The sequence below is a fragment of the Solanum pennellii genome, chromosome 2 (genome assembly GCF_001406875.1).
Source record: "Solanum pennellii chromosome 2, SPENNV200".
Lineage (NCBI taxonomy): Eukaryota > Viridiplantae > Streptophyta > Magnoliopsida > Solanales > Solanaceae > Solanum > Solanum pennellii.
In genome coordinates this window covers 50,875,263-50,899,015 of record NC_028638.1, presented here as the reverse complement: position 1 = coordinate 50,899,015, position 23,753 = coordinate 50,875,263, and the positions used below count along the sequence as shown (strand labels likewise).

Below are 23,753 nucleotides of genomic sequence, written 5' to 3'. Positions count from 1 at the left end.
ATAGAGTACCACAAAAATCCTAAATTTTGAAATGTGCAACTTATGTAATTTGAGTTGTCACAATATCGAACTTTGGGACAATTTCATATATTCCTGATCCCTTGACTTCCACTTGCGCTATTAAATTGATACTTCAACATTATTGCGAATGTAAAATACACTGCGAACCCAAATATTGGACGGTGAGTTCAGTGCCAAGTTAGCTAAGAGTCACCAAAATTTGTAATTTTTAAAATCTAAACTTAACATTTTAAATTGTAGATTTTCACATAATTTATATAAATATTAGTAATACATGATTTAATATTGCTGTGCTAGTAGCATATAATTTTATACTCTAGAGAAACAACATTGTATGGAGTATTACTACTCCTACAATGAACAGAGAACTACCAAATGACGAACAAACAAACGACTAAAATAGTCGATTGCATTGATTGGACTAGAACGACCCCCATTTTGCCATTTCAAAATTGATACAAGCATTTGGATTTAATTAAAGGCTATATATTTACAGATATCTCGATGGAGTTTTGACTTGATAGTGGAAACTTGTCACATATATGAGATTAAAATTACAACGTATATCTAATTTCTTTTATGCTCTTGTGCGATAAACTATAATGAGTGACATAAAACTAGTTGAAGACAGAGAATGACAAATGTGATGCCAATCCGTGAACAATTCTTTCTCAATCAGAGAATATGTTTGAAACATGATTTCAAAGCCACCAGTGACATGTTATTTTACACTTGAGTAGCTACAATCAGCACATCCCAAGATTTATTGATCAAACATAAAGAAATACTAGCATCATTCTTAGCGGTGCCAATAACAATCGCCAATTTTGATGTCATTGAATTATGGAGCTATTCAGTTTCCATTTTGCTTCAACTGAGTTCCCCAATGTAATATTGAGCTTTATGGAACTTGTGTGCTTACTAATGCTTGATTCTCCTGTTGACTTCATAGAAGTAACTCAATATTACAACAGCTGCTGCAACAGCAACTCCAACGGCACCTTGTGCCAACACCGTGCTGTTCTTTACTGTTAACTTGAAGCAAGATGAAGGTGGTGTGAATCCAAGCTCTGAGAGCTTCTTGTGTGACTCTGCATAGTCTCTGAAGAAAGCCTCTTCGTCCTGTCACACAAATTAGATATTAGCTATTGCAGAAAACTTTACCAGTGAGATCGCCAAAATTTTTGAAGAATAGTGCAGCTCATTAGCCAAATAGACATATTTGATTGTGGTTAAGTTGGAGGAAAGATTCTACTAGATAGTTGTGTATTCATTTGTTTACAAATTAAACATATATGGGAGTGAAAGACCTTGGTGCTGGGTGGACTAGTCAAGGATTGTACCATAGGCTTAAATATCAAGTGTCTCACAGCAAACCAGAACTACTAAAGGTTGCAAAATATTCCAGTACCCCTCACATAGTTCAGTGTTTGTCAAACCATCAATAGGAAATAATAGTCTAGCATGCAAATCCTTTAATCATCAATGTATATCGACAGAGTGACAAATGAGTGGAGATAAACTTCCACAGTTTAGTCAGCCTTGCTGGTTTTCTATGTTATTTTCCTCCATGCATTATGCAATGTAGTGTGGTTACAAATGTAAACCATGTGTTGCAACAATTGACCATTAAAACAATGCACGGAAATATGAGATATAATACCTTTGCATAAAGTTCAACATAAGGGCGGAATTGTGGATCTTCAACCAAAGCTTTATCCGTGGGAAGCTTTAAGAGATCTTCTGAATCCTCCTTGAGGAGCTCCCTAAGAGATCATTGTACCATTTGGGCAAGTAGTCATGAAATCATTCTTTTAACAATGATGAAATAAAAAAGAGGTTCCAGCATATACTAATCTTACATAAAGTATGAGTTGTCAAATTTCAAAGGCTCTTTAGTCCAAGGGCCCTCAAAGCCAGATCTCTCTGGGTGTGCTCTTCCCTGCAACAGTGAACACAAAAGAGGAACTTTAAGACAAACAGCATTGTCATTTGAGAGAAATATCTAAATATCTAAATGCAGATTCATGAGACAAAATACCAGTGTGTGTCCTCCAGACAATGCCACTATATCTTTATCAGAGAGTCCCATTCTGTAAAAGACATCCCTCAGGTGTGGTGGACCTAAAAAGGCATTATAACATGGAACAAAGTAAGTGATGAGCAACATGCAGAGAATTATGTTTCAAAATCAGAGCACTGAGTTATAGAGCCCTCTCAGAAATTCATGCCAATTCTTCTAATTAGTCAAAGGTAGCTGGCTGTTGTTTTAGCAATATTTACAATTTTTGCAATAGGATATCACCAAGTCCAGTTCAATGTTCATAATATTCAAGAGCTCTCTCCGATTGGAATATATTTTCCTTCACAAAATTTTCTTTAGAATAATGGGAAGCCACATAGAACATGTTTAGGAGGCAACCAGTGCAAATTAGCAAAGAGACATCTCCAAGGTTATTGACATCACTTCTACATAGATGCAGAACCAAGTAAAAAAAAATTATATTCAAGTTGTTCAAAACAAAATGATACAACAACAATAATCAGGCACAGGATATGGCATAATGAGGATAATTGAAGCAACTAGGATAGATGAGGCTCCACTTGATTTTATGCACTTAATCAAGTTCAACTCAATATTCCATTCGCACCTCAGGTGCCAGTAAGGTTAAATCTTAAACAAGCTAGCTATTTTTCATTATTTTTATCTTCTATTCTCATGGATTCCTTCCCTACAAGAGGATGAGGATCCTAGTCAATTTGTGATACTGATAGAGTAAGTTACCTGTTCAATCAAATGAGAAGAATCCCAGAGGGTAAACTTCACATTTAAATTAGAGGAAAAATTGAGTTTATTACCTTTTATCTTAATTTCAAGTAATAGATCAGCCAAGCCAACTTTTTTAGAAGACTAACCTTGTTTAGCATCAGGAAGGCGCCCCTCTTCTGGTGAACTTAATGAATCCTGATGTAAAGGTGGAATTTACTAATTAAAGACAAGCCCATCAAATGAATTTGAAGTTCAAAATAGTAAAAGGAGGCATATCTTCATCTTTTCTGTACCTTTCTACCAGGGACAAAATCAATGGTAGGACCTCCAGTTACCTCAACAGCAACAACTCCAGCAAGCTGCAGTCCAGATTAAAAAGGTAATTACGCACAACGCAAATCCGTAAAAACCATAATACTTTTGCTCCTCTGCATTACTACTACTAATACAACTAATATTAAACAAAACTTCCCCAAAATTTTAAACAGATCTTCGACACAAGTACTCTCACCTGATAGAGGTCAGCATACGTAATTTTAGGATGTCTGGCCTTAATTTCTTCTGTACTCCATATAACACAAAAGATTATTAGAAGATAGGATTTAGTATCTTCAAAGTTAATTAAACTGACAAAACAAGCACTTGTTGTAAACAAAATATGGCATAGGAGGAGGATGTGTACTCAGCAGACAAGGACCAGTCTATCTTCATTTAGAGAAAACTTAGAAATTGTCTGTTTTTCTTGAAAATAGTAAAAATTTTGCTAAACAGGGAGGAGATGATAGATACATACAAAGTTTTCAAGTCGCTTCATGATCTACAGTTCTAGTAAGGGAGTTTATGTGTGGCTGTGTAAAAATTAAACAAATTCTAACCTCTCATAAATGCTTTCAACTGAAAAATGATAACAGTACGAAGTAAATTTCACTTCCCGTACTAGGAACAAAGAAAGAGGCATAAGAAACTGTTCACCACAAAGAAAGACTCCAACTAAATGCAGAACAAACTAACAGAATTTCATAAATATGATATGATAAGCTTTTCATCTTCCAATGTGAACTCAAAAACAGTATGCAAAGCGATATAATAAAACATGACGTGATTAGCGCTGTTAACATCCAAAAAAATCAATCAAAAGCACTCATATATTTGAACTAAAATCATTACATTATCAATGAACACAAATTCATTTCCGTCAGATTATCAATAGATCTCTTATATACGCGAAACTCCAGAAAAGCAAAAGGCTAAAAAGCTTACCGCAAAGATCAATTGCGATTTTGAGGCCGCTGTTAGCGCCATGCTTGTACTCGACCTCATTCCTGATTGATCCATCAGGTCCTCCAGTCCTAGTTGTAGCATCATAGGTTCCTGCATCATGCCACCTGCAAATTAAAATATCTTTATCATGTCAGATCAAAAATCAATTTCAACACAAAACTTGATAATTATGCATACATACGCTAAACGAAGCATAATAGGAGCACAGTTTTTGCTGGAGATGAGAGCTCGAAGATCTCTTCGTGTCTTTTCTATTTCCTTCAGATACTCTGCATCTACTATTGGTGCTGCCATTGATAATATAATTCGATAAAACAGGACACTGATATCGTAAACTTTTAATAATGGAATTATGAGACTGGAGGATATATAGAAGAACAGATGAAAAGAGAATTTTTTATATGAGTGAAAAGATAAACAATGAATATGGAAGAACACAAGAAACGAATTTACTTCTTCTCTATTATGGAGGGAAAACCCAAAAAAATTTATCCCATTCGCTTTCAGAAAGCACGTTAAGAACACTCGTCATAATTAGGAAGATGATTGGCGCGTGCATAAACGTGAGAGTTGAAAAGCGTAGGGTATTGTTGGAGAATGTGTTGATATGCGTGCTAACTGCTATGGCTCTTATCTATTGGCTACCCTATGAGGCTCGTGAGCTGGCCGATCTAACGAACCTTCATTTTCTTTGGCGTCAGCTTATTTTGTTGTTCACTACACCAGCTTCATCTATGACGATTAATGGTTTATGGGCTTTTAGAATTCGGACCGTAGAAAAAGGCCGTACGAGTCCATTTCTTTTTGTTTAGCCCACCGTAAGTGTTTTCATAGTAAAAATCTACCGGGAAAGTTTATTTGATGTCGTGTTATTCAATTTTTTGAATTTTTGTATGTATATATTTTAAGTTTAAGTTTAGCAAATATAAAAATTATATTAGCGTTTTATAGCTATAATTTTGTTATTTGTATCTTACTTGTATAAATTGCAGGTAGGCAGCTTCGTTTGTATAAAAGCGCAACGATTGTATATGTATATATTGATCAGATAATTATATACATATAATTGTTATGTATATAATTTGTGTTGTATAAAGCACGAGAGTGTGAGATATGTATTTGTATTGCATAATTATAAGTGTACAGGACGTAAAGATATGTATTTGTATTTGTATTTGTGTTTGTATATATATCTTTCTCTCGCTTTATACAAGCACAATTTATACATTTATATTTGTATAAAGTGTGAGAGGCGAGGGGAATAGCGAGCGAGATTTATGGGGAGAGAGACGAGTGTGGATTAGAATTAAATGAAACTGTGGTTATAACATTTATTTTTAATTAATAGTTTGTTAGTGTATACAATTTTTTCCTATTTAAAAATAGAGTCAACTTTAGGTTTAACAAACATAAAAATCATATTTGTATGCTATAATTGCAGCTTGTATAATTGCGCTTCATCGCAAAATTAATGTTTATTATGGAGCATCGAATTTGTATAAATTACAGGCAGGCATTTTGTATAAAAAGCAGCGATTATATATGTATATCGGTTAGATAACTGTATATATGTAACTGCTATCTATATGTATCTATGATTGTATTTGTATATCTGCATAAAATTTGAATTTGTATACAATTGAATCAAAATAAAATATTTGTGTATCAAATATCTCTCTTGCTTTATACAACATAAATTATACATTGTTATTTGTATAGTTTGTGTTTTTATAAAGCTAGGCAAAAGAGAACTGGTTGGAAGATTTGTATTTGTATACTTATAAGTGTATAAGACGAAATATATATATATATATATATATATATGAGAAAATACATAAAATCCCCGCTGAACTTGGCAGCAAAACTTACTTTAGTACTTTAATTTTACGGATAGTTATTTACCCCTTATCTCTTTTCAAGTGAATTTAATATCACCCTAAAATTATAATACCACTTTCACATTGGCAAGTATATTACACACGCTCCAAATCATTGATACAGGGCCACATCATTGCCACATAGGACATTATTTAGATTTTTATTTTTATTTTTTTTCTTTTTATTTATTCACAAATTTAGTAACAATTTTTTTAGAAAAAAATCAAAGCTTGTTCATCAACTGTCACAATCCCCCCCCCCCCCAAAAAAAAAAAAAACTCAATCACAGTTGCAATTGAACAAACTCAGTCATACTAATTTAAAATCTCAAAGATATTCGCACAATCTCACAAAAACATTCAATTTTGAAGACATTATCAAAACAATAAATAATGAATGAGAATTTAATTTAAGATGAAAATATTGTAGATTTTTTTCATTAACAAAAGCTCCAACTTCATCACATTCAAACTCTTCCATAAATAATAATTTAAAAGCAAAAATAAATTATTGACTTTTGTATTTTATTTTTTTTGTGTTCATCACACCCTTTACTGATACAAAGAAAATGGGGGATGGGGGGGGGAGGGTGAGGGTGGGATGGGATATTTCAAAGAGATAGAAAGAAGCTGGAAAGTTCTTTGAAGAAGAAGAAGAAAAAGACGAGGCAAGTGGTAATTGAGGCGGCTAGTCCGAAGAGAAAGAAAAAGGATTGTGATGGGGGGTTTAAAGATGAGATATAAGGTAAGGATGGAGGTTTCAAAAAAGGAAAATGAGGTGGGGGGGTGGGGGGTCAAGAAGAAGAAAAAAGTGGTAAAAGTGGGGTTGAGAGTGGGAGAGGGTGGTGGGGTGTAAAGAAGATGAAAGAGATGGTGGTATTAAGAACTTGGGGTGGCGGGGTGTAAAGAAGATGAATGAAAGAAAGATTATTGGATAAAAAAAAGGGGCCAGTTAGTATTTTTTCACGCGCAGTGATTTTTTGTACTTGCCACATCAGCTATTCGAGTGTATTTAAATTCATTTGAAAGATGTTAAGGGGGTATTTAAATACCCGTATAGTTTAAGTGTTAAAGTGAGTTTTGCTGTCAAGTTTAGGGGGGATTTATATTTGTGTATATAGTTTTCTCTCGCACTATATAAACACAAACGCAATTTAATATTTATGTTTATATAAAAGTGAGAGGTGAGGAAAAGTAGTGAACGAGATCAGGGAAAATGACGAGCGAGATTTATGGGGAAATATAAATGACAAGTGTTTCTACAAATTAAACTCAAATAAAACTATGGCTACAATATTCAATTTAAATTAATAATTTATTATTTTATATAATTTTCCCTTTTAAATGTGCAGTATTTGAATTTGGGATTGACAAAACTAAAACTTTAATCACATAGTGTCCAAAATTACATATGGTTGTACAGGCTATAGGCTATGGTACAATTTTATATAGGCTATAGGTTATAATACAATTCTAACTCGAGTACTTGAAAGTAACATATTCAATTAACCTTTTTTTATGTTCTAACTTACAATTTCTTCAGTGTAGAGTTTCTAAAGTAAATACAATCTCAGCAAGAGTGGTATTTTGAATCCATTAAATTTTTTTGACATTATCATCAAACATCAATTGTATTATATAAAAGAAATTATAGTGCTTTTTACTAGTTATATTTAATGAATGAAACATCTCAGATATTTCAAATTGTTGCAAATATCAAAGTAGAACCTTCTAGAGAAATGAGTCACAAATCATCCCAAAATCTTAGTTGATCCTCGTCATATGTGGACCATCTTAATAGTATATACCTTGGCAAGAGTTTATATTACTGTAGAAATTAATTACTCCAATCTGGTATTTAATTAATAGATTAATTGGATTACCACTTGCAGCCTGCTGCAGGTCTGCTCACGTGTTACCTCGTCCAGTCCTAGTCATAATTCCCCAAAAAATATTACTACTACTCCGCAACGTAAGCTTAACTAGAGTGACAAATCCTTCGTAAGAAAAATTACAGTGGAGTGATAAATACTTATTTATTCTTAATTAAAGATTTTAAATTTCAGTATTTTTATATATAAAATTATATTTGTTGAGAAGCATTTTACCTCTAACAAATATATGAAGAAAATAAATTATATATCAAATTTTATAAAAAGATTTTGAAAAAAACACTCGTCTCATTTCAAATACGATGAATTAAAATAAATATGAAAAAGTGAATAATTGTACTCTAATTTAATTTAATAGTGCAGTCACCGCACAATTCTCCTATAAAGTGAAATGTTGCAATAGTATATTTTCAAGGGAAAAAGGTCTGATATACCCCTCAACTTTGTCATTTAAAGCTGATATACTCATTGTTATGAAAATAACTTATATATATCCTTACTTGTAAATAAATGGCTCACGTATACCTTTTTTCTCTAACGGAAATGAAAAAAAATAATTTTAATCTAAATTTTTATTATTTTTTTCTAAAAAATATAATCTCATATGAGTAAATTTAATTCTCGTCAAACATATTTTTTTGACTTTTTTTTGTTTCAATGACTAATTTATAATTATTATTTTGATAATCAAATTTATTTATATTTCACTAATATTCTTGTAAAACTTATTATAGATGACTTAAATTTTTTCTTTGAATACGAAATTAAATTACAATACACACAAAAAAATAGTTTAATTTTTTTTCTTTTTAAACTAAGGAATGAAAGAAAAAACAAAATAAGAATAAGAAACTCAAATAATTATGATAAAAGAAGTCAAAAAATAATTTATGTATGAAAAATTAAAATATACCTTGAACTTTGACAGAAAAATCATATATACCCTTAAATAATTTTTTTTTAAAAATTAGAAGTAATAAATATAAATTTAAAACTAATTTTTTAACTTCGGTTAAATGAAGGGTATATATAAGTCATTTTGTAATGATAGGGATATATATATATGAGCCGTTTATATAACGATAAGAGCATATATGAATCACTTTTATAAAGAGAGATATATCAGCTTTAAATGACAAAATTGACGGAGATATGAGACTTTTTTCCCTATTTTCAATTTTGTTGCAGCAACTTTTTATGAGTGAAATTAGTTTCAAGTAGTGGGCATAGAGACAAAATTACCATTATTATAAGGAAGAAAAAAAAGGAAAAGTACTTTGCTTTGTCTTGTTTGTCAGAGAATAAACAATAAATTAAATTAATTAATAAAGATAACGGTAAATCAAAATAAAAACAAAATGAAACAACTTGCTACTTTTCAATTTCGAAAAGGAAACGTTAATCTGGTAAAAACATCGAAAAGGAGAACAAAAATAGGACAAGGACGAAGACAAAAAGAAAAGCAAAGTTACGTAGATTCTCTTTTCTTCAAATAACGAAATAAAGAAAAATTAAATAAGTAGTATTTTCCTTAATTAAGATTTGAAATTTACTAAAAGATAATTTGTAAACTGAATTGATACGATAAGTTTTGGGTCAGAGTAAGTCCATATGGACCGGCTCACATTATAAAATGTGAACAAATATTGTTGAATAAGAAAATATAGAATTATCCCTTCTAATTTATATGCGAAAAAGTCAAATAATAAATAACTATGATTAGAGAGTGGAATAGTTTGTAAATGAATTTTGTGAGGGCAAAAATGTCAATTAAATCCTCTCACCGCATTCTCTCATGCAAACCACCTCTTATCCTGCTGAACGGCAAAAGAAGGAAAATGTTTTATTCACAATTTTCATATTTATAAAATTATGTATTAATTTATTTATAATTATCAAATCTGATTCGAATTTTTCGTGAACAGTATATGTGAATAAGTTATCTCAATTAATTTATTTTTGTCTTTTCTCTAATTAATTCTTGCGACAATTAAGGTGAATTAATTTTATTGAGATGTTCAAGAGTTGCATGTTTTCAATAGAAAGAATAAAATTATTAGAAATAATATAGTACACTGGTATACACTTAAATACACTTCCTTCCTTGATCACTTTCATTTTGAAGTGTTTAATAAGTCAAAAAATAACTTTACTAATTCATTTTTAAAAAAGTTTTTTTTTAATTTTTATAAATAAAAATATTTAAAAAAAGAATTAATTACAATAATAATATAAAAAATAATTAACACTTTCTAAATTTGATAAAGTAGATAACTTATATAAGACAAATAGAGTAATTTTTACAATCTGATATTTCTTATTGTTTTTTTTTACCAATATGATACTTATGATACTTATAGGCACTTCAAAATAATGATTTTTTTAAATAAAATTCTAGTACTACACTGATTCATTTAAATTTAATAGCTTTATTTCAAATTTTGCATATATGTTAAAATTCTATCAAAGTATGATTAAGTAGTACAATTTCTAGTCTCTCTTCTAAAAGGTTCAAGCTCTTTCGAAAATGTCCAAAACTGAGAGAAAAAAACAGTGAAGTAAATGTAAAGAAGAAAAAATGTAGAAAACTGGAAAAAATATTAGTGAGGTAAATCTTACTTATTTTCTTTTTCCCTTTTCAGACGAAGGGGATAAATAACTAAATACTTGTCCACTAGTTTAAAAAAGGAATTTATTTTTATTTATTGTTTTAAATATACTTTTTAAAAATAATTTTATTCCTAATATTAATTATTATTTTTCAAAATTTAATATTACATAAAAATAATATAATAAAATAGTCAATATTAATTAAATATTTTTCCTTTAATAGATGTGTGAAAGTAAAAATAAAGAGAAGGAGAGAATAAGATTAATATGGGTTGTTAATCCTTAGCCAGAATGACCTCGTAACCGATGCATTTTCATCCCATTCATGAGTCATGACCCAACCCCCTCGCCCCCTCCACTCCGGAATTTAAACTCAATTTATTACCTTATAATTGACTCGTGTCCGTTGAATTATTTATATTACCAAACTACCCATTAACTTCCTCAACACAGGTCATAACAAGATTTCATGCATTTGACAACGTAATGTCTAATTTGGTAAATAACACAACATCTCTCAAATAGGGCATTTTGGCTCTGTTTTAGGACTATAAATTTAAAAAAAAAAATGGCACTCTGTCCAACACCTATTGCCTCTGTACAATTCCAAATTTATGTTCCTCCCCTCATTCTCTCTCTCACACATTCCCCCATTGAAATGGTGATTTTGTTGGTGTTCTCAAATTGGGGATAGCTGGTGTAAAGATTCAATTTTGATCTATCTGAGTAAGCAAAAAGAAGAGTACTACTTTTTTTTTTATTTAATTCTTTTTGGTCTGAAATTGGTGTGTCAGTCTTTGGAGTACAACACACATGGAACATGGTTGATAGTTCAAGAAAGGAGAAAAGGTTAAAGTGAGGGTTGGTTTGCTCTATTTTGAGTTGTGTTTTTTTTTTAAAAAAAAAGAGAAGAGAGGAGAGAAATTAGATCAAAAAAATGGGTTGTTGGTATTCAAGATTAGAGAGAGAAGAATTGGTTTCAAGATGTAAAGCTCGAAAGAGATATATGAAACAGTTGGTAAAATCAAGACAAGCTTTTTCTGCTTCTCATTCTATGTACTTGCGTTCATTGAGGAATACTGGTTCTGCTTTGCTTCAGTTCGCTACCGGAGAAACCGATCTCCACCCACAAAACCACCACCTTCCACCACTTCCACCCTCGCCACCACGGCGACTCACCACCCCTCACCCGCCGCCTCCGCCACCTCCTCCTCCACCGCCGATGAGTCCCACATCCTGGACAACCTCCACCACTACATCTTCCGCCCTTCCACCACCCCCTCCGCCGCCGCCTCCACCTCCTCCTCCGGCGACGTCAAATTGGGATTTCTGGGACCCATTTGTGCCTCCTCCGTCATCTTCGAGGTCAGTCACGGAGGAGGAATGGGACGAGACAACGATAACATCGGAGGCTGCCGTCACCACCACGGTAGGAGCGGCGAGCGTGGCGGCTCCACCGTCGGCGGTGAGCCAGTTTTCTAAAGAAACTACCTCAACAAGTGAACTTGCGGTGGTGGTCTCTACTAAAGGCAAAGACTTGGTGGAAATCATCAAAGAACTCGATGAGTACTTTCTTAATGCTGCTGATGCTGGTGCACAACTCTCATTGCTTTTGGAAGTTCCCAATTGTGCTTTTTCCGAACAAAGATCTTCAGGTATGTATATATATAACTGCACAAGGTACAACATGCTTACCCAAAAATATAGTATAAAAATTGGTTCTTTTGGGATTCTGTAGATAAGTTGATGAGTCCTTTTTCATGGTCATTTGGTGGGAGTTCAAGATGGAATGGAATTGGAAGATTTTGTGATGATCCAATGAACAAATCCATCAATGGGGTAAATGGTGCCAAAGCACCTTCCCACTGTTCCACAGTGGAAAGATTATATGCTTGGGAGAAAAAACTCTATCTTGAGGTCAAGGTAAAATTGAACTTTAATATATTATATTGTTGTCCCAACTCAATTACTATATTTTTTTCTTATGAATTATTTGATTATGATTTATAGCATGCTGAGGCATTAAAGTTGGAGCATGAGAAAAGGGGAGGTCATGCTAGAAAACTAGAGATGAAGAGGGCTGATTATGTGAAAACAGAGAAAGCCAAGAAAGAAGTAGAAAAGTTGGAATCACAAATGATGGTTGCTGCACAAGCTATTGAAACTACATCAGCTGAAATCATCAAATTAAGGGAGTCAGAGCTCTATCCACAGCTTGTTGATCTAGTCAAAGGGTTAGTTCTATTCAACATCCTTTATGTTCATCTCTTGGGGAAAAAAATATTGTTTTGGCTGTGCAGTATTTTTACAATTTTGAGGGGTCAAAGTCAGCTATAGCAATATGTAGTAAAAAGTAACGAATGGCTCTCCGTACAGAATTGGAAACTTTTGACTCCTTTAACTGATTCGGTTCATGTCCTAAAAATATACGAAAGCAGCATACAACAACAGTCTGCTCTTCTGTTAAAAACTGTGAAAAGGCCAACTTCTCTTTAAGAGTGGGACTGAAATTATTCAAAGTGGTCAGTTGTGTTGACTGAAATTAAGGTCACCCTCTTTTATTCTGGTGGGGTCAAATTGAAGTTAAAGACCAGTACTTAGCTAGAAACAAAGGCCCACTATATTCAGTTGCAAAATGAATACTGGATGAAGTTAATGAAATTCAATGTTGCTCCTTTATATCTCATGGGACAATCATTAACTTTCACTACTAATTAATGTACAAACTAGTGTCTTGTGAGTAAGGGAAACTCGAGTTTCAGCAAAAAGGATAATATTGCAAGAATCATTTGAACTTTTCCTTCTATCTTTTGTCTCCTTACTGTTTGTGGTTTACAGGTTGATGTACATGTGGAGAAGCATGTATGAGTGCCATCATGTTCAAACACATATAGTGCAGCAGTTGAAGTATCTCAATACCGTGCCATCAACTTATCCTACCTCTGAGCTTCATCGACAATCAACATTACAACTTGAGCTTGAACTGGAACAATGGCACCTATCTTTTTGCAACCTAGTGAAATTTCACCGGGATTATATTCAGTCTCTAACCGGCTGGCTCCGTCTTAGCCTATTCCAGCTTGGCAACAACCCTGTACATAAGACCAGCCAGGACAATGCAGTTTACTCTCTTTGTGAAGAGTGGCATCTTGCAGTCAATAATGCTCCAGACAAAGTAGCATCGGAAGGAATCAACAGTTTACTAACTGTTATCCATGCCATTGTGGTGCAGCAATCAGAAGAGATCAAACAAAAGAAGAAATCAGAGATGGCATTTAAAGAGCTTGACAAGAAATCTTCTGAGCTTCGGTCGCTAGAGTCCAAGTATGGCCCGTATTCTATACCTGATTCCTCTAGCAGTAGTACAAGGAACAAGAATCCTGTGACTGACAAACGAGCTAAGGTGGATGCAATAAGAGCAAAAGCTGAGGACGAGAAGGCCAAGTATGACAAAGCCGTGAGTGTAACAAGGGCGATGACATTGAACAATCTACAGATGGGTTTGCCACATGTCTTTCAGGCTGTGACAGGTTTTGCCAATGTATGGACACATGCATTTGAGTCGGTATATAATCAAGCCAAAAATACTGATCAGGTGCATGAAATGAAGAGGATTTTGCCTTGAGATACAGAGTGCACGCTTTATTGTGGTCCATGCAGCCAGCAGGAAAAATGTATATATGTGTTCTTGAATTTCCCCCTACTGGTTTCCCAGTATGTGCTATAATTTATTGGGTAACTTAGAAATGCAGATTTTCTTGAGAGTGAGCGAAAGAGATGATTAAGGTTTATGCAATCATCGATAGTGTAAGTATGGCTGGCTGATGGAGTTAGATGATATAGATTGGTAGCTTTTGGCGTTAAGAGGATGTTAGGATTTTTAAAGTATGCTTTAGCTTTGCTCGGAAACAGTTACTAGTGTTTTCCATTTGTCCTTTTGGATCAAATGTTGGGAAAAAAAGTTTTGCAAAAGTTGCATTTATATGTTGTTCTGTGTTGTTGTTTTGAATCGTGTACTCAATGGTTTCTCTTGTTACTTTCAAGTCCTAAACCAGTGTGGAGCATGGGATTACAATACATCATCTTAGGCAGGGCGTAGTTTGACAAATACCCCTATTTTTGTGAGGTGAGGTTGACAGGTGGCTTTAAAGAAGTAATTGCTTTCATTTATTATCAAGTAAAATTTACCTTCTCATGAGGAATAAATAAATAATTATATTTGTTTAACTGCAAAACAAAAATGTGGAGTGAAACGATCCAACTAGAGACGAAACACCACGTCCATGGGCTCGGTCGAACCGAGCCGCCCAAGACAGATTCATATACTGTTGAAGCATCAAGAACAGGAACAGCCTCAAGCTGAGAAGCTGCTGCTGAACCCGTAGAAATTGGAGTCGAGCCTGGAGGAGCGAATGAAAGAACTCAGATCGTGAGCAACCTGTGATTTATTTGATTAACCATATCTTTCTTTTTTACTTGCGAGAATGGTGCCTTTAAAGCAAACTAAGAGCAGGGAAGGGGCTATAGCCAGAATAAGCTCACCGATTAGGATGCGTGACTGAAAGCTCACCAATTAGAATGCGTGACTGACGCATCTTTTTGCATCTTTTCTGAAAGTATTTTGAACTTTCAGTAAATACACAAGTTCACGAAACAAAACAAATTTATGAGATTTATCATTTTGGCTTGTTTCTCAGTTTGAGGTTATTTGAAATTTACACTAGAGATTGGTTAAAGTACTTTATTGATTAAATAAATAGAAGATAAAACTAACAAATATACTATCGGTGAGATAAACTTTTTTCCTTTCATGGAATATAACTTTGTGAGATTTATCAAAACAAATTTCAGATTCAATTCTTCAATGCCATCAGGGATAGTGACAAAACAGTACTTTTGTCCATATCTCTTCTCTTACTAAAGTAGAACTTAACATAGTTTTCCAGTTCCACTTCACTTTACTGAAAAGTGATAGGTTAGTAAACTAGCAACCGTTTGTTTAATATTCCTCAAATTATAAAACAAAGGTCTTTCATCACAAATTCCTGCACTATTAAAAAACTACTTCAATGAGTATAAACTAGTTGTATTGTTTCCCCTAAAAAATTTACAGAATTTCACCAATATACATAATTTACAAGTGAAAAAAGAGCCCACATGGACTATATATTGATACAAACTCAAACACTGCTTCAAACTACCAATCTTCTATCTCATCGTCTGACAAATCCAGCTTATTCTCGTGCAAATAGGTGCTATCCGAGTCATCTTCAACCATGTTGTCTGCTTGGAAACTTTCAGATGCTCTGCATCCAAGCCATTTAAGGGAAGGCCTAAACTCAGTTGCCATAACTATCTGATTTGATGTGGTTAGGCTATTATACAAGTCACCCCTCTGAGTAAACATTTGACGCTGCAAACACATCGACTTAGTTAGGATGAAATTAAAATCCAAAATCAGTGGACAACATGAGGCCGTTTGGTTTTAAAAAAGACAAAAAATGCAGTTAAGCAATATAGGGATTATTGTCATGTAGCATGTTTAGTTTGATACAATTACAGTGAATTGCTTAAAATATATGTATACATTTTTATACAAAAAGAAGAGGCTGTTTTACTAATATGAGGATTACTTTTGTCATTTTATTGTTCTTAATCCATGTATTACTAATACCCACATTCTTATTCTACATTATATCCCACAAAATGTTATATAGGTTCTCACATGCATAAGTATGTATTAGTTACAAGGTAAACAAAATAGCAACCAAAACATTACAAAAAAATAATGTTGCGTTTTATGTGGGGACTAAATCTCCTACACCACCAACTAAAGGATCACTAGGAAATTATAGGTAGTGCACTAGTGCTTCCTCAGCAACTACTTTAGTGAGAAACATTATGTTCAGGACTTGATTCAGATAAATCCATGTTATAAGAAGCTATGTGAGCAAGATCAAGACCAAAATGCAGAGAACGGGACAGGAAGAGTCTTACCTTATTGCGGCGTGATGATTGTTCAACCTCCCACAGTTTGGGACGTCGAATAGCATGCCACCTGATTTCTCACAGGAATTTGCAATATATTATCTTTAGGTACTTTATATAAACAAAACATAACGAACCAGGTAATGTTTTTATACCTGGAAGGCACTGGATGAGCATTCCCAAATAATACTCCTCTAGCAGCAACTGAAGCAGCAGCTGACTGAATGATTTTCTCAGCTCCAAAGTCTCTAGATAGATGTCCACTAAGTGAAGACAGAAGAAAATCCGAATCGCTTAAATATGATGCCACAAGCCACGCATCATCTATTGCGTCTTCACTCAAAAAGTCTAAAACTGCAACAAAATTGAAAATCAATAGTTGAATAAGACAAACAACAAATTCTATAAATGTTAGACAATAACATACTTTACATTTCTATGTGCAGATATGATGGCTCTGAATAACCCCATTCATGCACAATCCATTAGGTAGTGAATGCAAGTTGAACAAAAGAATAGTATTTCTCCTCTAATCTAAGGAACTGGAAAATAGATTTAAAAAAACAAGCTCTGCCAACATTTAGTTTGCCGGTGAAATTCACCACAAAGGCAGAAGTTAAAGCTATTGGGACCTGTGGTGAATCTAATTTGTTTGTTATAGCCCACAAATAAAGCAGGTCGAATATGATATGGAAATAGCATTATGTCACAGAATGGCAGATTTAGGTTCTTGAATTAAAAACAAAAAGAAAAAAGTAGCCCGGAGTCCAGCATTGCCACCATTTAAGTTCATTCCAAAAGAAATGCAAAAAGCAAAGAACAGACCAGATTAGTTGGAAAGCCCGTCCGTCTTAAGAAAAAAAAAGTACCATTTTCATGTAGAAAATCAGAAAGAGTCGTCGCTTGACCATGTGCTTGACAAAGAATAACTTCTGGAGCATCCATTTTAAGAGGAAACCTGACAAATTTTTCCTTCAGAAGGAATGTGTCTCTATCTACAAAAAAAAAATGAGTCTGTATCAGAGGGTTTGCCAAAGACAGTTTTCTCAATTATTCACTTTCAATTCACTTGGTAGAGAACTCTCATATCTTACTCCACATGGTTAAAGAAGAGCTGTAGCTTTGTAATTAAAAAAAACTCACATATAACGTGTAAGTTCATACCTATGGCAGTAATTTACACAAGGTGAAAATGTTAATCTTCTACTCTTCTAATTACCATTACTTGGGAGACTACTCCTTGGACAATCACCAATGCTCATATCAGTCATTCTTAAACAATGTTTCATTATTACATCTCAGGAAATCAGCTTAACAACTTTATTTGAGTAGTGTCTACAAGTGCTGAAACCACATTTAGCAATTGAAAAACTCTTCAAAGATACACTATTGCATATTGTGACTCATAAATTAGAAACCAAGATTGCAAGATTAGACCATTCAAGTACATGCTAAGATATGCATTCCCTATGACTTGATACTAAAAATAAATTCATTTTTTCATTAAGCTGTATTAATTTATTGGGATAGTGACTTAAAACTTTATTTTTAGAGGTCAATTGGAAAACATGTAAGAAACTAAATTATTTTTAGTGAACCATTTTCAATTATAGTCTTGAATATTTAGTAGTTTTAAAGAAATTATCTTAATAAATAATGCTCTATCACTCTTACAACATGTAAAAAATTAAAATTACGTATACACTCACATAAAATCACATATACCCGCAACCCGCCCCGCCCTGCATTAGTTTTAAATAAAAACCACTTCAACCCGTCCCGCCCCGCATAGCCTTAAACCCGCCCCACTCCGCATTTACCCCACCCCATTGCCATCCCTAGCAAAGATGGAGTAATTTGTGGCTAGAGAAGAGGTGTGGAAGCACACAGTTACTAAGTTCTGTAAGCACTTGCAACTCACTGTATCCTGAGAATGAAGTTAAGTCAGATGTACCTGATGCAATTGTGTGCACACTTTCTCTTTTGTTGTGTAGAAATTTGCCTAATGCATGGAATAGAGAGAGTGTTTCATCTTTTCCAAATGGCAAACAAAGCACATCATCCAAACAACTAGTATTATCCAGTCTTTCTTTTGACGATAGAATAGGCCTTCTATGTGGTTTAAGACAGAGATACTGCAGAGAATTAATTGCCTGTCTGATATCACCTCCACTAGCTTTGGCTATTAGATCAATCGAATCAGCGCCAACTTCAAGCTGCTCCTTTCTGCATATAGCTGTAAGTGTTTTCTTGATTGAATTGACAGTGACAGGGTTGAAGTTGACCTGAAAATCATGAACTCAAGTAAAAAAAGTTGGCATACTCTAGTAACCTAGAATCTAATGTTGGATAACCGCCTCCTCCCCTGCCTTTGAAAAATGATAAACTTCCCTGGTGTTTTAATGTCAAAGACAAGAAAAGATCCTCTAACTCAATTTGCAGATTTCAAGAGTGAACTATTTTGTACCCTTTGGCCTGCAGGCCGTGGATAGTGTTGGCATGTTCCATGTCAAATTGCTTAAAATTAGCCAAGGAAGCTAATTTATCATGTTTTCATACTCATAGGGGATGTTTGACATTTGATTCAAGATAAGCAAATGAAAAGAATTCAAAAATCCAAAGGAAGTCTATCAAGGAACGCAACCTTATAAGCCCCAGCACTATGAAGAGATAGAAGGAGTTCTTCCCAGCAGCGTGTGCTAAAGTCTGCAGAGTCATCCTTGTCATAGTTTGTGATCACTATGGCTGTTGGAATGCAGACTAATTGCACAAGAAGGGTCAAACACCTCTGAAGCCTTCCATACGCAGCTCTTACATTTACCACAGGAAGATCATCAACTAAGAGTATGACTGAAGCCTGTGATCCCTTCAACGTTGGAGAAGTCAATCCATACTTTCTCACCCTCTCAACAAAACCTTCAAACTCATCTAGTTTTGACATGTATTTTAACCCTATATTAACATTAAAAAAAATATGAAATGATAATATGAATCCACTTTTCTGAACGAGCACTTGATAGCTTGAAGAAGCTCCGTTTTCCAACACATGAATATGTACCTGAATTAGAATTATGCAAATGCTCTGGCCAAACTGTTGGAGTAGGTGTGGTCCACTCCCATATTGTGACACCAAGATTCGAAGCAATAGCATGAATAGTTGCCTAGAAGATGACAAGCACCCAATGATCATGCAATTTTACAGTCCTTGAAGGAGTAAGACAAGTTTCAAACATGGCACTCCTGATTCAGAATAGTTAAGGAAAACAGTGACATACAGTTTTTCCAACACCAGAAGGTCCAGCAACGAGAAGAACATTACTATGACCATCCTGCAACCAGCAGAGGAAAAATCTTAGTTCCGACCATGTAAAGTCTGAACATTGCAGAAAACACTTGTCATGTCAAAAACACTGTAAAAACAAGTGCACCTGAAAAGACCAAACCCTCAAAATTACAGATGCTAAATGTCAGACCAGGAGAGTTCACCAATACTACTATGATACAACAATTTCCTGGATCAAACTTTTTCCTTTTAGCACCATAACTAATTACCATTTCCACTTACACATCTAAACAATGACCAGGACAAGTGCAAACTTTTTTTGGATCAAGCCGGCGCAAACTATGATACAAAAATTTATTACCGATTTCTCAAAAACAAAGAATGGTAACCAAGACACACCTGCGATCATAAGTTGTTGTAAAATCCCAATTATATCCCACACCCCTATGGATCTCCAGGCAACACATTGCAAACAGGGAAACAAGAAAAAGAGACTTTATTCTGAGCACTCCAAACTTCATTACAAGACAAGGTTCCCAAGTAAAGCAACAATAAGAAATTATTTCCAATATCATAAAAACAATTCTAAGAACACTGCCGAAGAATAAGAAACAGTGAACTTCTTTAAGATTTTAGGGAAAAGGAAAGTATATATGCGATATTCACTTGATTGAACCAGGAATTGATGACCATGTGTTGTCAGAATATTAGAAGTCTAAGAAAATAAAGAAACTGATAAGGCTTTTTAAAACACTCTTAATTATGTACCATTGCAGCTTTTAGCCTTTCTTCAAACCATGTTTTTACTTCTTCGACCTGCGAAATCAAGCACAGGAAACAAACATTAAAACCTTCACATCTGAGAAAATTTATGAGAAAAACATACAGCTCTTTACCTTCTTCTTTTGAACTGCAAGCTCTTCCAGGAAATGAGGCTTATGTTTGTCGATCCACATGTCATTGTTGCTTCGACGACCTGATTCAGTTTCATAAAATTTAGTATTTTGCGAATGATGACTAACTGAAGAAGAAGAGGTTCGGAGGACTGTTAAAACATATGCATTGATGGAGAAGACAGGGCTGGCAATCAAAACAAAACAAAATCAGGAGGAGTTGAAGGGTAAATCACTGTAAATGCAGACCAATAAGCATTTGCCAACTGAATTATCAACATGAAGTCAAAAAACCTTGCATAGTTAAATGATACTTGAGTCATGGTTCAGCTCCAACATTTTAACATGTGAAAACCATATCCGACTCCCCAAAACAGTTCATTATTGACATTAATACAAATAAATACTAAAACCAAATCTTTTGAAACTAGCATACCAGCAGATACCTTGATACCCGTGAAATCGTCATCAAACTCCTCACAAAACCGTTTCATCTGCAATCAGTTATACCATATGCCATTAAAATTCTGAGTTACTCAAAGGCAAAAAGTACAGTGCAGTGAGTATCCCAGAAACAACAGAATATATAGCTAATGAACCACCAACAAAATCAGTTTAGTCGAGACATGAGAACTTAATCCATAAAGCAAACATCACCCAAGGTTACTAAATAAAACTGTTAAATAAATATATTCAGTAAAGCCCAGGAGTTTTTTATTTGATCTTGCATAGGTTCAAGGTATATTTGTAATCTACTCCTATATGTTCTCTACTTAACATGCATTCTTTCACTTCTGTGAGACAAGATATTTTTTTTTTGGGGGGGTTGTTTGTTCTATGGTTGTTAAACATAGCAGCTGAGTCTATTTATGTTTGTTCCTCTTCATGTGAACTAGGTGTCGAGCCCTTCTTAAGCATCCATAGATTGAGGCTAATATATTTTGATAAGGGGGGCCATTTGATTGGCTTGATGAGTAAAGATATTCCAGCACACAATATTGCATAAGTAATACAATGTTCGCTTTTTGGCGAAACAATCTCCACATAGGAAGAATAGTTTCACAAAACTAATCTACTGTTTTATTGCGAGTATTAAACCCAACATAACTTATGAGGGAATCCATAAGTAATTTTCAACTAATATCTGCACAGATCAAACCGCAAGCAATGGATGCACCCTCACCAACTACCACTACTTAACATCTACTACAGGGTTTCCCGTTTATACAACTAACGTTCACTCAAATGAAAAGCACAGCGAGAAATAGTAGCCCTATTTACTAAACAATACTATAATTAAATCGAATGAGTCCTATGTATTACCTCATCGAAAACACTACCCTCTTTAGATGGGCGTGGACATGATAACGAAAGTATCGCCGTTTTAGCCCTTTTAGGGTTCCTCCTCGGAACTGACGCCGATACCGATTTCGATTTCGATTTCGATTTCGTGTGGGTGAATTTCGACTTGACTGAGAAGTCTTCATCGTCATCAGACGACGAAATTACAATGGCGACATTCCTCTTGACTTTCTTCATTACCACGGGAACGATTATCAATGTTGTTTTTCAAAATACCAAGAACTTTGAAGAGTTTCAAAATCAGAGAATTTGCACGATTAAGGTGAGGATGATACGAGACTGAGATTATTGAACCCTAGATAAAACTAAGCCAAATACATAACTGCAGACAGCAGATGGGCAACTTCTCCAGTAGAAATACTTGTTTTCGAAAGCCAAAAACGGCGGGTGTTTTTCAGAGCAAAACCCGCAAGCGTAAGGGAGAAGCTGATGCCCGCGTTTTTTTGTCTGGCAGAGCAAAAAAAAATAAAAAATTTTATTTAAAGAAAACTAAAGGAGCATTTGGGAGAAAATAACAATGGTCTTTTATGTTTGAGGCTAACTGCGGATTAGTCCGTTAAAAATAAGGTGAGTACCATTTTTCGTCCTTTTAAGTTTGTGAAAAGTGAAAACTGAGCATTCTTTTATTTTTGTCAAATATGCAGTAAACTATACTATTATTATTTAAAACATAATACACAAACAAATATGTAAATTTAATCTAGCAACTTAATACTTTAATTTTAATATTTTATAATATGCATATTTAGACATCTCAATTCATTAAGACTTAAGTCTAGATAATTTGTGAAAGTTAAGAATTAATCAAATGTATCTTCGGTAGACTAGTATTTTGAACCTATCTCTATTATAAGTGGTCATTTTTGCCGTTTCTCGATGGTCAAAGAATTGTTTGATTTTTCTAAAACAATGATAATTATAAAAGAAGTATAGCCTGATTTTCAATTTAATAAATTGCAAATTATGTGTTTGCAAGTAAATAAAGAAACTATAGTGCAAATTATTAAAGATAATAAATTATGATATAAATTGCAAAAGATAATATACTAATACTATACATTAGGATACAAAATGCAAGACTTAAATTTATCAAAAAATTAAATACATCAACCCTCATGTATTCATCCCGAGTTCGGAGCCAAAAAGGTAAAAAAAATTATCAAAATTTTCAAAATGATATATTAATTTTTTATAAAATCAAAGGGGCAAAATCCCTTCTGACGAAGTGATTTTTCTCTTGCACAATGACTAAAATCAATGCCCTCAAAGCGATTTTGTCCAAAAACTTTTTTTTTAATTAAAGATCGTTTTTTTTAATTAAAGATTTGTGGCAGCGATTTTAGTTTCCTTAAATCGCTGCAGGGGCAGCGTTGTCTATTCTTAATGTGCTATTAATTTTTATTCCTATTGTTAATTATTAATAATATAGAATTGATTAACAAGGACATTATGTTCAATAAAATTGTTGAAGCACGAGGTAAATTGAATTTTATATTATAAATAATAATAATAAAAGAATATTGAATCTAAAAGAAAGTTCAAAAGTGGCAAGATTAAAACCATAAAAAGAGAAATTTCTGATTTATCTAATTCAGCGTTTTTTTTAAAAAAAAATTCTTAACAAAATTGCTGTTTTTTTTTTTTAGAAAATCACTTCAAAGATAGCGATTTATGTTTTTTTAACGACGGAATTGTGAGAAGAAAATCACTCCCCATGAAGCGATTTCTCTTTTGGTTAATTTATTTTTCTTTTTATGTGTCATTTTGATCTTTTGA

At 33.7% G+C, this 23,753-nt stretch overlaps 3 protein-coding genes across 4 annotated transcripts; 1 reads left to right on the top strand and 2 right to left on the bottom strand.

The window, feature by feature from the left end:
- Positions 1 to 656: 656 nt before the first annotated feature.
- LOC107009391 (L-ascorbate peroxidase 3) lies at positions 657 to 4,668 on the bottom strand. Its single transcript, XM_015208717.2, has 9 exons — positions 4,254 to 4,668; positions 4,052 to 4,176; positions 3,303 to 3,352; positions 3,085 to 3,150; positions 2,938 to 2,986; positions 2,063 to 2,145; positions 1,884 to 1,963; positions 1,685 to 1,787; positions 657 to 1,143 (listed from the first exon to the last, which is right to left on the bottom strand). Exons 1-9 carry the CDS (start codon positions 4,364 to 4,366, stop codon positions 943 to 945), a joined length of 870 nt encoding a protein of 289 aa, XP_015064203.1. The 5' UTR covers positions 4,367 to 4,668; the 3' UTR covers positions 657 to 942.
- Positions 4,669 to 11,017: 6,349 nt separating this feature from the next.
- On the top strand, positions 11,018 to 14,438 carry LOC107011019 (nitrate regulatory gene2 protein). Its single transcript, XM_015210330.1, has 4 exons — positions 11,018 to 12,106; positions 12,190 to 12,374; positions 12,462 to 12,685; positions 13,290 to 14,438. The coding sequence occupies exons 1-4, from the start codon at positions 11,389 to 11,391 to the stop codon at positions 14,074 to 14,076; spliced, it is 1,914 nt and encodes a 637-aa protein (XP_015065816.1). The 5' UTR covers positions 11,018 to 11,388; the 3' UTR covers positions 14,077 to 14,438.
- Positions 14,439 to 15,445: 1,007 nt separating this feature from the next.
- Positions 15,446 to 22,459, bottom strand: LOC107011020 (cell cycle checkpoint protein RAD17). Of its 2 annotated transcripts, none has more exons than XM_015210331.2 (12): positions 21,939 to 22,459; positions 21,052 to 21,109; positions 20,619 to 20,698; positions 20,491 to 20,538; positions 19,715 to 19,768; positions 19,498 to 19,600; positions 19,084 to 19,391; positions 18,394 to 18,724; positions 17,309 to 17,434; positions 16,595 to 16,793; positions 16,449 to 16,509; positions 15,446 to 15,864 (listed from the first exon to the last, which is right to left on the bottom strand). In XM_015210331.2, the coding sequence occupies exons 1-12, from the start codon at positions 22,152 to 22,154 to the stop codon at positions 15,649 to 15,651; spliced, it is 1,800 nt and encodes a 599-aa protein (XP_015065817.1). In that variant the 5' UTR covers positions 22,155 to 22,459; the 3' UTR covers positions 15,446 to 15,648. The 2 variants fall into 2 exon arrangements, with proteins under 2 accessions (XP_015065817.1, XP_015065819.1); XM_015210333.2 differs by having other exon boundaries at positions 21,062 to 21,109; positions 21,939 to 22,458.
- Between the last annotated feature and the right edge of the window lie 1,294 nt (positions 22,460 to 23,753).

Coding starts and splice junctions, on each gene's coding strand:
- LOC107011019 (XM_015210330.1), top strand. CDS start 11,389: ATGGGTTGTTGGTATTCAAGATTAGAGAGAGAAGAATTGGTTTCAAGA. Junction 12,375..12,461: donor AACTCTATCTTGAGGTCAAG/GTAAAATTGAAC, acceptor TATGATTTATAG/CATGCTGAGGCATTAAAGTT. Junction 12,686..13,289: donor CTTGTTGATCTAGTCAAAGG/GTTAGTTCTATT, acceptor TGTGGTTTACAG/GTTGATGTACATGTGGAGAA.
- LOC107009391 (XM_015208717.2), bottom strand. CDS start 4,366: ATGGCAGCACCAATAGTAGATGCAGAGTATCTGAAGGAAATAGAAAAG. Junction 2,146..2,937: donor CCTTCCTGATGCTAAACAAG/GTTAGTCTTCTA, acceptor ATGCCTTTTTAG/GTCCACCACACCTGAGGGAT. Junction 1,144..1,684: donor ATGTTGAACTTTATGCAAAG/GTATTATATCTC, acceptor TTTGTGTGACAG/GACGAAGAGGCTTTCTTCAG.
- LOC107011020 (XM_015210331.2), bottom strand. CDS start 22,154: ATGAAGAAAGTCAAGAGGAATGTCGCCATTGTAATTTCGTCGTCTGAT. Junction 19,769..20,490: donor AAAGGCTAAAAGCTGCAATG/GTACATAATTAA, acceptor TGCTGGTTGCAG/GATGGTCATAGTAATGTTCT. Junction 19,601..19,714: donor CTTCTGGTGTTGGAAAAACT/GTATGTCACTGT, acceptor GTCATCTTCTAG/GCAACTATTCATGCTATTGC.